The 13,919-nt window shown below is 37.5% G+C and overlaps 1 protein-coding gene across 1 annotated transcript in view; it reads left to right on the forward strand.

The window, feature by feature from the left end:
- The first annotated feature begins 291 nt into the window (after nt 1-291).
- LOC102809642 (golgin-45-like) overlaps nt 292-13,919 on the forward strand; it is a 29,972-nt gene continuing 16,344 nt past the window's right edge. Inside the window, exons 1-3 of the mRNA XM_006817533.3 lie at nt 292-451; nt 774-887; nt 8,503-8,756. Of these exons, the coding sequence (XP_006817596.1) occupies nt 797-887; nt 8,503-8,756 (345 nt within the window). The 5' untranslated portion in view covers nt 292-451; nt 774-796. The remainder of the gene's footprint in view (nt 452-773; nt 888-8,502; nt 8,757-13,919) is intronic.

A 13,919-nucleotide genomic window follows, 5' to 3' on the forward strand; every position in this document is an offset into this window, starting at 1 on the left:
AAAGTAAAATGTCAGTTATTGTTATTTCTGATTTCAAATATTTTGTATAAGTATTCACCAACTTGTCTTATTAGTACGTCTTCTCTTGAACTCATAATAATATATATTTACCATATATTCGTTTTGTAAAAAATAGTATACACATATAATTTTCATTTAAACAAAATGTGGTTAATAACTTATCTGTTATGCAAATAACAGAACACATGTAAGTTATGGTTTGCAGCAGGGAAACTACGAGTAGATGAGTGGAACGGAAGTGAGAGCGCCGCCAGTGTTTGGAGTGTGATTCGTAACTTCTCTTTTTTGTCTGAGGTGGCACACTATTTTTGTGACTCGTCAACAACATGGCGATCATGCAAAGGTGTAGTCGTTGGACAGTTAGCATTTAGCATTCGAACACATTCACTGAGCTTGTGATCAGCGTACATATCTCCCACTCATCTCAAATGTAGGTATCAGTTCAATTTTCCTTTCATTGGGGGATTTCATTCCATTTATTGCGTGAAAGATTCACGTCATCTTTTTTAAATGTTAGTAACCGTGCCGCGATCGATCACAGAACAACCGTGAATTGATGTACGTAACATAGTCCCCTCTCAGCTAACGTGATCATGTCCCCAGTTCTTGACTACTTTTTCACATATGTTTCTCGCTAAATCCAGTCGATATCAACTGCTGTGTACTTTGTCGATTACAGTAAATGTTCTGGCGGCGGTTAGTCGTTCAATTTGGTGTGCTTTATAATTATATTATTGTTGTTTACTTTGCAGCTTAGACAGCCTTTTACAGCAGAATGGAAACCCATTATTACAAACTCCATCTGCCGCCTCGGAAAAATAGATCGACGTTTACAAATTTGGTCTCATCACAAGTCATTGAAAGAGGTTGGTACGGCATATATTCTAATGATACCTTACTATTATTTTTACTGTGAACTTGACTGATTCATGGTATGGTAAATATTCACTGAGCAAATAAACTATAACTATCATAGAACAGGCATAAACAATAGTGTCCTCTCTTCTTCCCTTTCCCTTTCATTTCGTATATAGCAAATTTTGTTGTATCCGAACAACGATTTCATTGTGTTATTTAAATTTATCACAATTTTCTTTGCAGTCAATACGACACTCGTCACCTTGCCGATTGTAATGTACTTCACAAAGTTTTTTGTGCCTAATACTCACAACATTAAAATAATTCAACAAGATACAATGTATCTTTTTAGTAAAATGTCATTTTACTCATGTCACAATACTTTGAAGCTGATGCCATGTTGATGCCATGAGACTGCGAAGCTGAGGCCACGATGATGCCACAAAATAAGCGAGGCGAGCACAGCTTCAATTTTCAATGACGCGAAGCTGATGCCACAATGATGCGATGCTGAGGCGACAATGAAGCCGTGTGTAGGCGATAATGATGCCACAAAAGCCAAAGCTTTCGCGAGAACTGTACTGTATGCTGGTTTACTAAACGCTTGCGTATGGAAAATGGTAAACAATCTTGTCTGCTAGCAATCTCCTGCTTTATGGTCCCGTTGGTGGCGCCATTTCGGCAACACTCGTAATGCCGAAAAAACTCGAAGGTGACGGGAGAGGGGGCGTGGCCTGGTTTTGGAATTTCATTGACTGTTTTATATACCCTTTTCACTTGATTTTTTTTTATAATGTTGTTTATAAATAAATTTTGCACACAAAAATGTGAATTGGCCCAATTCAGTTACACTTTAAAGTGCGGCTCCGCAATCCCAGGAAATGCACCAGTGCATAATGGTAAATGTAATTTACATGATCCGCCAGAATTTACGACATTAAAAACATTAGAGTCTGTTAGAACACAGTCGAAGTCAAAATTGTCATATTATCTCCACTGACGAAGTTGTTGGAGCGTACGCAAGCTCTTGATGAAAATCACTTTCCGCCATGATACAGATGCATTTGCAGATTTGACCTGCAGCGGTGTCCTTTGACCTAATGGGTCAAGTTGGTTATTAACTAATCAGAATGCTGTGTTGTACTGACGCAATTCTTCGTAAATTCCCGAAAGCTTTCCGGTAAGCCAATGCGGAAGTCAATTATCGATGTCGAAGTACGATCTGTTGGAATTTATTTCAGCAAATAAACGACATGGTTTTTCAAATAAACTAGTAACTAGCCATTTTTGAGAGGTAAACTGAATATGGCATGAAATATTTACTGTATTTTACTTGTATTAACAGGTCATTGTCGAAGCATAGTTCATGCATGGTTACCGTGTTCTACGCATTCACAACATGTTCACAGCGGTCGATATCCATGCTGTATCATATAAAAACGATTACCAAGATTCGTTACGCAAGACCAAGTTTTAAATTAGTTGCATTTTGAAGGGGTGTTTGTTTTCTCTTCATTACAAAATATAGGTGCAATTTGCAGTTATGAATTGACGATTCTATCATTTTATCTTCCCGGTATTGCATGATCACTGTATTTCTTGGTTGTGAATATTTAGGCTAATAACCCTCTGCCGAAGTCAAGTATATTCTGAATTATATTATACCAGTATATTGATGGTGTTAATCCATTGATCTGATTGGTCCAAACACAAAATTTGTATATGCAATCAATGGTATATTGGCTGATAATGCACGGCTAAACCAAGTCGCCCTGGAACATGAATTGACTACAGGTTTAATACAGAAATACATAAAATTGGTATTATTTGATTTTTAGGGAAATACAGTGGTTGAATTTTGAAAATATATTGAAAAAACACCGAATTAAAAACATCTGAAAAGTTATATAACTATAATATTGCTTTTTGTTAATGGTGGGATCCAAGTTGTGAGCGTCGGTCGTTGGGTGATTGTCGTTCACCACACAAACCTAAACCACCGTCCATCAACATTGTGAGGTGCTTAAATGAACGCCAGAACGATGTGTTCTCGGTGTTGTGACTTTGAGATGGATTGCGAACGTGATCTTTAAGTACTAGATAAGGAGTCACCGGCAAAAATGAATGCCACCATTAACAATCGGTGTCCCGTAGTGGCGTTCACAGACATCTCTTTCAAAGACCTAGGGACAATGCAGAATTCGATGATGATATATGGTATTGGACCATTCTAGTTTATATCTGCACCCCCCCCCCCCCCCCCTGTTGATGAGCTTGTGTGTTTACTTCATACAGGGTATAATTTCCATGGATGTATAAGTCATACAAAGTTTTATTTCCAAATCACCATTCACCATACAGTGATGGAAATCCAAAACTATAGTTCCTACTTATGGTGTTGATGAGTTCCTTTGTGCCACCATACAGAGTAGGATTTCCAAATATAACTCTTATATGCTAATTTACTAAGTTCAAAATTTTATATTTGACAATGGAAATCCAAACTAGTCTTGATTCACGGTATTGATGAGCTCATTCGTGCCACCATCCTTATCTAATTTCAGTAAGAACTATTTCATACTGGCCCAATTTTTTTACCATATACAGTCAGAATTCCAAGTTTTTTTAGTCATACTGTTGGAAATCCAACCTCATCAACCGGTATGTGGCGAGATAAACTAGGTCATATTTTATTTAGTAGCCATAACTGCCTGGATTTTTTTTTTCCATACTTGTCTGGATTTCCAGATTCTGTTTCTCCATATACAGTTGGAATTTCGGGGTATTTTCCCCATCATACAGTGCTGGAAATCCGACCTCCATAAACTGGAATGGCCCATTGTAATTCTCCACCATGGAGAATTACTTGTCAGTCATACTCAGCGTTCTTCCCACACTTCATGTCAAGCATCACGGTCAATTTGCATAACAATAAATCTAATTTGCATAATTATATTTGCATAATAATCAGTTTTTTCCAACAAATTTGGTCAATCTACAATTAATTAAAAACATATTTTTATATTTGATAAATTTTATATCATTTTACTGCATTGTATTTTATGTTTTGTATCAAGTAACAGCATAAAAAGGAAAACAAATTGAAAGACTTGTGTTATAGCCAGTCAGTGAATATAATGTTATCCATGGATGTAACTGGTTCATCATTGTGTACAAGTTTTAGTGCCCATGTCACTGTCGGTTCATATAAACGTCGGGGAAACATTTTTTGGTTAAATTTCTAAAGTCTGCGAGATATCGAAATATGTTGAAATTAATAAATCAATAATTAGAAAAAAATTCTACAATGGCAGTTCGGCACTAATAGTCGGCAGTTTTTCATTGCAATATATAATGTGAATAATGCTACGATCATCGTAACATTGTCAGCTGACGGCATTGCATTGGACGGGTATTCACCGCTGCTATTGCGATCATTGGTATCTGAATTTTTGGTGTAAATTACACAAATTGTTTATTAAATGATTCATTGACGATTATCATCAAAATCGCCAACAAGATGTTGTTTTTTAAACATTGCGGAAAAACATGCACTCTGCGCCGCCATCTTTGTTACCTCGGTCAGAACCCCTCTGTAACCCAGCATGCTTCAATCACAAGGTTGCAACGTGCATTATGTCGCCTTAGGGTGGTGTTCTTAGCTACTAAGGCACCCTATGAGTGGGGTATTTTCAGAGGTCAGGGTTCGTTTTTTCTTAACCCGTCTCATCTGCTGTTGAAATATTTACACCTTTCTTTCCAATGCGACTTAATTGCACTTGTTTTTTTTTAATTTTGGGGTAATTATTGTCACCGGCGATTGAGTGATAAAAAATTGGAGTGCAGCAAATCGGGGTTGATCTTCCCGACGTGCTCCGTGACTTGTTTTGTCACATTATTGCCGTTGCGTGCAATGGGCAAATTATTGCTACTCCAGTTTTTTTTTTCGATTTTGAGGCTCTGCACCCTTGAAAGACTTCGCAACTTATTGCAGATTTCTGTTTTTATCACTGTCTTTGTATGGCTAACAAAAGCGGGATTACCTTTCGATCAATACATGTTATTGTTTTAAATTTGTGCAAGACGAGACTGACACTTGTAAAGCAATAAGCATCACGGCGGAGTGTCCAAGCGTCACGATATCGTGTCGCTTCAGAGGCCTGGGGAGCACACTGGTCATACTGTCACAAAACTTTGGTTATACCAAAGGTATCCAGGTCAGATGCTGGAACTGAGGTCGCTGTGCCGGTCGCCATACATGATACACCGCGTCCCACCGTGTCTCAAATTTTGGTCGAACCGAATACCACTGAACGTCAAATATCCACAATTACAAGTAGTATGATAAGTCACAAAACCGGTTTATTTCACAACTGTACTTTCAATGGACAAATTACAATTCAAATTGTACAAAAAACGGAATGAAAACGTGGAAAATCTGTTGTTTTAATGATCCAAACTGTACACAACCCTGTATTTCAAATGGCATTGACGCAGTCAGTAAAAGGTCATCTTTTGCCAATTTGTGTGTTTATGTTGCTCTATTTACTGTGGATACATTTCTTTTTCATGCGAAATAAAAATTAGTTTGTATTCAATTTGAACTGTGTTGCGCATGTAATTTCTGTATGTATTCTGCGTACAAATACATAATATTCTTATAAGTATTTATGTTCAAGGGCCATAATCATGATCTTTAGTAGATGAAAGTAAACTCTTTTTTTAGCTCCGCTGTCGACTTTGTCGAGCAGAGCTTATCATATGAGTGATTGTCCGTCGTCGTCCGTCTCCGTCGTCGTCGTCCGTGTCAATGTTTTACTTTTTCGGCTTCTTCTTGAAAACTACAAGCCTAAATGCTTTGATACTTGGTGTATATGTACCTTGGGTAGACCTCTCTCAGATTTGTTCATTTCATGATGATATCTTCAATTCTCTAATTTTGGTGAATATTTTTGTCATTTTTAGTAAAAAGTGATATTTTCGACTTCTTGTTGAAAACCGCAAGTGCAATTGCTTTGATATTACATATATAGGTACTACATGTGGACCTCTCTCAGATTTGTTCATTTTGTAATGATATCTTTAATTCTCTAATTTTGGTGAATATTTTTGTCATTTTTGGTAAAAAGTGATATTTTCGACTTCTTGTTGAAAACCGCAAGTCCAATTGCTTTGATATTCACATATATAGGTACTACATGTCGACCTCTCTCAGATTTGTTCATTTTGTAATGATATCTTCAATTCTCTAATTTTGGTAAATATTTTTGTAATTTTTGGTAAAAAGTGATATTTTCGACCTCTTGTTGAAAACCGCAACTCCAATTGCTTTGATATTACATATATAGGTACTACATGTGGACCTCTCTCAGATTTGTTCATTTTGTAATGATATCTTTAATTCTCTAATTTTGGTGAATATTTTTGTAATTTTTGGTAAAAAGTGATATTTTCGACTTCTTGTTGAAAACCGCAAGTCCAATTGCTTTGATATTACATATATAGGTACTACATGTGGACCTCTCTCAGATTTGTTCATTTTGTAATGATATCTTTAATTCTCTAATTTCGGTGAATATTTTTGTAATTTTTGGTAAAAAGTGATATTTTCGACTTCTTGTTGAAAACCGCACTTGATATTGCACAATTCATGACTTATATGCACTTGATATTGCACAATTCATGACTTATATGCATGAGCTGCAGGCGTGGTATACCCGCCTTCGGCTGGGGGTTATTGCTTAAATATTGCACAATTCATGACAAATATACACAAGTCTCAGGAGTGCACGTATATGGAGTAAATTGTACAATATTGAGAGATACATGTATACCCATTTTCAGCAGAGCTTATTTAATATTATTATACATCTGTCACGGTAACGTCATAAGTTACATTGGTATTTTACAGGGTATTTTCATCCTACCATATTAGGAAATGCAGATATGGAAATATGGAACCATTACTCATATAAGCGTCCTCTAATAATAAAAACAAACATGGTTTGACTGGACTCCACACAAAGAAGTTCGTTAAATCTGTTCTAAACATTTGGGATTTCGGCATTTCCTTGGAAGGAAAAATGTATGATAAGGTCATTACACGGAAGTTCGCTGATTTGATTTCGGCCTTTCCATTGGGATCTATAATAATAAGGTTATTATGAGGATACCAAAAAGTATGCACTCAGACAGTACAGGATCACATCAACCTCTGCTGCACGTTGGTTGATACTCCCTCTGTACTGTCTTCATATATGTAAATTCCAGAATGTCAGTTAGCACATTCACATGGCTGTTGATTCTTCATGTTTGTCATAAACTATTTAAACTAGCCTACATGTTTCTTATCACAGTTTAATACCCACAATGCCTTGTATTCACTCTTATCTTTTAAGGTAATAAATAGTAGCATCAAATTTACCAAGATATTTTTTTGTTAAAAGTGTCATGTAATCATTGATTTGAACACATTGTTAACTTTTCTGGGGTTTTTTGTCCCAGTATGAAATGTTTATATGGAGAAAACATGCCTAAAATTTTTGGGACAATTTCTATGAGAAGCCATCTGAAAGCATTATTTCATGAAACATTAATAATAATCAGATTGTTCTAATAATTCATGACATTTGTTTGTTTTTTCGCTATATATAATCAAAATTTTTTGTGGGGTATATGGTAAGAAATATTTACCAGGAAACCAGGGAATGGTTCAGAAATAAACATCTTCGTGGATGACTTGTGTTTTGTTCGAAAAGTAGTTTGTTGACAAAAATTTTTATTTGTAGTTTGTGTACAACATCATTATGAATTCATAGTGTAAATATCATGGATATCTGATCATTTTTTTTAAATGGTATTCTAATCTTACACAAGCCAGTTAAATCATGGCGGAGTGCAAAACACATGCAAAATGTGAATGATTACACACAAGTGAAAAGAAAGTTGAGACTTATGTGGACAGGTTTTGAAGTGATAGTTGACAACAATTGTCCTCAAATCTATTTGTGCCTACCAATTATTGTGTCAAGTCTTGCCACTGTCACTGAGTTTCAGTTCAACATTTCAAAACAAGCCATATCTCAAATCAAATTGAACAGATCATTTTATGCCAACCAAGACTCAAGTTAGTTGGCAGAACTCCAGAGCGATTTTAGATACCATTCCGATGATGCAAACGTCCTAATCAAGATTTGCTACAAGAAATACGAAAAAATAATGCTGAATAGAAACAACACGTTGAGGTCCACCGTGTTTGACACTTGTGACATAGCAAATCTGCATTCCAAAGAAATAAGGCCACTTTGGGCCGGCCTAAATAACGATGTTTCGACTATGTGAGAGCAAACAAGATTTAATCTTAATTATTCAACAAACAACAAATTTGGACTGGCCTTAGGCAAGCTAAATGTGTAACAGGCTGGTATAATGTACTAGTAATTTGTTTTAAATTAGTGGTTACATTAGCATTGAAAACAATAGATTGACAGGTGTACAGATAAATATCAGTGAGTAATTTACATAATTAGGGCTATATGCGCCATGTATATACAGTTTAAAACCAATGTTGATTTCATTTCCTCAAAAACATCATACATATAACCCTCTGATTATGTGATACAGATATTGACCCCAAGAGAACCCCAAGACTGGAAGGTGATGGCATGGAATATGTTGAACTACGTGAACAGTTACTGAATGCTGACCAGCTGAGTCCTGACAGCTCAGTAGATCTATCATTTACATCGTTATTACCAGATATCAAACAGTCCTTACAGGATGAACAGCTGATAAAAATTGTCACTTTGGAGAATGATGTGAAGAAGTTAGAAAAGGAAAGAAGTATGCTTGACTCCAAACTGCAAGAACAGATAAAAGTAATTAAATATTATGTAATAATTCATGTGCAAGTACTATACATGTACATGTATAACACTGTATTACATACCAGTAGCATTCTGCCAGTGAATTTTTGTGAACTCATTACCAATGTAACATAATTCAGTAATTATTCAGTGGGTGATGCAGTGCCTTGATTCAAAACTAGCATAGTGTGTGGGATCAGTAATTATTCAGTAGGTGATGCAGTGCCTTGATTCAAAACTAGCATAGTGTGTGGGATCAGTAATTATTCAGTGGGTGATGCAGTGCCTTGATTCAAAACTAGCATAGTGTGTTAGATCAGTAATTATTCAGTAGGTGATGCAGTGCCTTGATTCAAAACTAGCATAGTGTGTGGGATCAGTGATTATTCAGTAGGCGATGCAGTGCCTTGATTCAAAACTAGCATAGTGTGTGGGATCAGTAATTATTCAGTAGGTGATGCAGTGCCTTGATTCAAAACTAGCATAGTGTGTGGGATCAGTAATTATTCAGTAGGTGATGCAGTGCCTTGATTCAAAACTAGCATAGTATGTGGGATCAGTAATTATTCAGTGGGTGATGCAGTGCCTTGATTCAAAACTAGCATAGTGTGTTAGATCAGTAATTATTCAGTAGGTGATGCAGTGCCTTGATTCAAAACTAGCATAGTGTGTGGGATCAGTAATTATTCAGTAGGTGATGCAGTGCCTTGATTCAAAACTAGCATAGTGTGTGGGATCAGTAATTATTCAGTAGGTGATGCAGTGCCTTGATTCAAAACTAGCATAGTATGTGGGATCAGTAATTATTCAGTGGGTGATGCAGTGCCTTGATTCAAAACTAGCATAGTGTGTTAGATCAGTAATTATTCAGTAGGTGATGCAGTGCCTTGATTCAAAACTAGCATAGTGTGTGGGATCAGTGATTATTCAGTAGGCGATGCAGTGCCTTGATTCAAAACTAGCATAGTGTGTGGGATCAGTAATTATTCAGTAGGTGATGCAGTGCCTTGATCCAAAACTAGCATAGTGTGTGGGATCAGTGATTATTCAGTAGGTGATGCAGTGCCTTGATTCAAAACTAGCATAGTGTGTGGGATCAGTAATTATTCAGTAGGTGATGCAGTGCCTTGATTCAAAACTAGCATAGTGTGTGGGATCAGTAACTTTTCAGTGGGTGATGCAGTGCCTTGATTCAAAACTAGCATAGTGTGTGGGATCAGTAATTATTCAGTAGGTGATGCAGTGCCTTGATTCAAAACTAGCATAGTGTGTGGGATCAGTAATTATTCAGTAGGTGATGCAGTGCCTTGATCCAAAACTAGCATAGTGTGTGGGATCAGTGATTATTCAGTAGGTGATGCAGTGCCTTGATTCAAAACTAGCATAGTGTGTGGGATCAGTGATTATTCAGTAGGTGATGCAGTGCCTTGATTCAAAACTAGCATAGTGTGTGGGATCAGTAATTATTCAGTAGGTGATGCAGTGCCTTGATCCAAAACTAGCATAGTGTGTGGGATCAGTAACTTTTCAGTGGGTGATGCAGTGCCTTGATTCAAAACTAGCATAGTGTGTGGGATCAGTAATTATTCAGTAGGTGATGCAGTGCCTTGATTCAAAACTAGCATAGTTTGTGGGATCAGTAATTATTCAGTAGGTGATGCAGTGTCTTGATTCAAAACTAGCATAGTGTGTGGGATCAGTAATTATTCAGTAGGTGATGCAGTGCCTTGATTCAAAACTAACATAGTGTGTGGGATCAGTAATTATTCAGTGGGTGATGCAGTGCCTTGATTCAAAACTAGCATAGTGTGTGGGATCAGTAATTATTCAGTAGGTGATGCAGCGCCTTGATCCAAAACAAGCATAGTGTGTGGGATCAGTAATTTTTCAGAGGGTGATGCAGTGCCTTAATTCAAAACTAGCATAGTGTGTGGGATCAGTAATTATTCAGTGGGTGATGCAGTGCCTTGATTCAAAACTAGCATAGTGTGTGGGATCAGTAATTATTCAGTGGGTGATGCAATGCCTTGATTCAAAACTAGCATAGTGTGTGGGATCAGTAATTATTCAGTGGGTGATGCAGTGCCTTGATTCAAAACTAGCATATTGTGTGGGATCAGTAATTATTCAGTAGGTCATGCAGTGCCTTGATTCAAATCTAGCATAGTGTGTGGAATCAGTAATTATTCAGTGGGTGATGCAGTGCCTTGATCCAAAACTAACATAGTGTGTGGGATCAGTAATTTGTCAGTAGGTGATGCAGTGCCTTGATTCAAAACTAGCATAGTTTGTGGGATCAGTAATTATTCAGTAGGTGATGCAGTGCCTTGATTCAAAACTAGCACAGTTTGTGGGATCAGTAATTATTCAGTGGGTGATGCAGTGCCTTGATCCAAAACTAGCATAGTGTGTGGGATCAGTGATTATTCAGTAGGTGATGCAGTGCCTTGATTCAAAACTAGCATAGTGTGTGGGATCAGTAATTATTCAGTGGGTGATGCAATGCCTTGATTCAAAACTAGCATAGTGTGTGGGATCAGTAGTTATTCAGTGGGTGATGCAGTGCCTTGATTCAAAACTAGCATATTGTGTGGGATCAGTAATTATTCAGTAGGTCATGCAGTGCCTTGATTCAAATCTAGCATAGTGTGTGGAATCAGTAATTATTCAGTGGGTGATGCAGTGCCTTGATCCAAAACTAACATAGTGTGTGGGATCAGTAATTTGTCAGTAGGTGATGCAGTGCCTTGATTCAAAACTAGCATAGTTTGTGGGATCAGTGATTATTCAGTAGGTGATGCAGTGCCTTGATTCAAAACTAGCATAGTTTGTGGGATCAGTAATTATTCAGTGGGTGACGCAGTGCCTTGATCCAAAACTAGCATAGTGTGTGGGATCAGTGATTATTCAGTAGGTGATGCAGTGCCTTGATTCAAAACTAGCATAGTGTGTGGGATCAGTAATTATTCAGTAAGTGATGCAGTGCCTTGATTCAAAACTAGCATAGTGTGTGGGATCAGTAATTATTCAGTGGGTGATGCAGTGCCTTGATTCAAAACTAGCATAGTGTGTTAGATCAGTAATTATTCAGTAGGTGATGCAGTGCCTTGATTCAAAACTAGCATAGTGTGTGGGATCAGTGATTATTCAGTAGGCGATGCAGTGCCTTGATTCAAAACTAGCATATTGTGTGGGATCAGTAATTATTCAGTGGGTGATGCAGCGCCTTGATTCAAAACTAGCATATTGTGTGGGATCAGTAATTATTCATTGGGTGATGCAGTGCCTTGATTCAAAACTAGCATAGTGTGTGGGATCAGTAATTATTCAGTAGGTGATGCAGTGCCTTGATCCAAAACAAGCATAGTGTGTGGGATCAGTAATTTTTCAGAGGGTGATGCAGTGCCTTCATTCAAAACTAGCAGAGTGTGTGGGATCAGTAATTATTCAGTGGGTGATGCAGTGCCTTGATTCAAAACTAGCATAGTGTGTGGGATCAGTAATTATTCAGTGGGTGATGCAATGCCTTGATTCAAAACTATCATAGTGTGTGGGATCAGTAATTATTCAGTAGGTGATGCAGTGCCTTGATTCAAAACTAGCATAGTGTGTGGGATCAGTAATTATTCAGTAGGTGATGCAGTGCCTTGATTCAAAACTAGCATAGTGTGTGGGATCAGTAATTATTCAGTGGGTGATGCAGTGCCTTGGTTAAAACTAACATAGTGTGCGGGATCAGTAATTATTCAGTGGGTGATACAGTGCCTTGATTCAAAACTAGCATAGTGTGTGGGATCAGTAATTATTCAGTGGGTGATGCAGTGCCTTGATTCAAAACTAGCATAGTGTGTGGGATCAGTAATTATTCAGTAGGTGATGCAGTGCCTTGATTCAAAACTAGCATAGTGTGCCTGATCAATAATTATTGAGTAGGTGATGCGGTGCCTTGATTCAAAACTAGAATAGTGTGTGGGATCAGTAATTATTCAGTGGGTGATGCAGTGCCTTGATTCAAAACAAGCATAGTGTGTTGGATCAGTAATTATTCAGTGGGTGATGCAGTGCCTTGATTTAAAACTAGCATAGTGTGTGGGATCAGTAATTATTCAGTAGGTGATGCAGTGCCATGGTTAAAACAAACATAGTGTGTGGGATCAGTAATTATTAAGTAGGTGATGCAGTGCCTTGATTCAAAACTAGCATAGTGTGTGGGATCAGTAATTATTCAGTGGGTGATGCAGTGCCTTGATTCAAAACTAACATAGTGTGTGGGATCAGTAATTATTCAGTAGGTGATGCAGTGCCTTGATTCAAAACTAACATAGTGTGTGGGATCAGTAATTATTCAGTAGGTGATGCAGTGCCTTGATTCAAAACTAGCATAGTGTGTGGGATCAGTAATTATTCAGTGGGTGATGCAGTGCCTTGATTCAAAACAAGCATAGTGTGTGGGATCAGTAATTATTCAGTAGGTGATGCAGTGCCTTGATTCAAAACTAGCATAGTGTGTGGGATCAGTAATTATTCAGTAGGTGATGCAGTGCCTTGATTCATAACTAGCATTGTGTATGGGATCAGTAATTATTCAGTAGGTGATGCAGTGCCTTAATTCAAAACTAGCATAGTGTGTGGGATCAGTTATTATTCAGTGGGTGATGCAGTGCCGTGATTCAAAACTAGCATAGTGTGTGGGATCAGTAATTATTCAGTAGGTGATGCAGTGCCTTAATTCAAAACTAGCATAGTGTGTGGGATCAGTAATTATTCAGTGGGTGATGCAGTGCCTTGATTCAAAACTAGCATACTGTGTGGGATCAGTAATTATTCAGTGGGTGATGCAGTGCCTTGATCCAAAACTAGCATAGTGTGTGGGATCAGTAATTATTCAGTGGGTGATGCAGTGCCTTGATTCAAAACTAGCATATTGTGTTGGATCAGTAATTATTCAGTAGGTCATGCAGTGATTTGATTCAAAACTAGCATAGTGTGTGGGATCAGTAATTATTCAGTGGGTGATGCAGTGCCTTGATTCAAAACTAGCATAGTGTGTGGGATCAGTAATTATTCAGTGGGTGATGCAATGCCTTGATCCAAAACAAGCATAGTGTGTGGGATCAGTAATTTTTCAGAGGGTGATGCAGTGCCTTAATTCAAAACTAGCATAGTGTGTGGGAT

This window comes from Saccoglossus kowalevskii, chromosome 1, assembly GCF_978046115.1.
Source record: "Saccoglossus kowalevskii chromosome 1, keSacKowa6.1, whole genome shotgun sequence".
Classification (NCBI taxonomy): domain Eukaryota; kingdom Metazoa; phylum Hemichordata; class Enteropneusta; family Harrimaniidae; genus Saccoglossus; species Saccoglossus kowalevskii.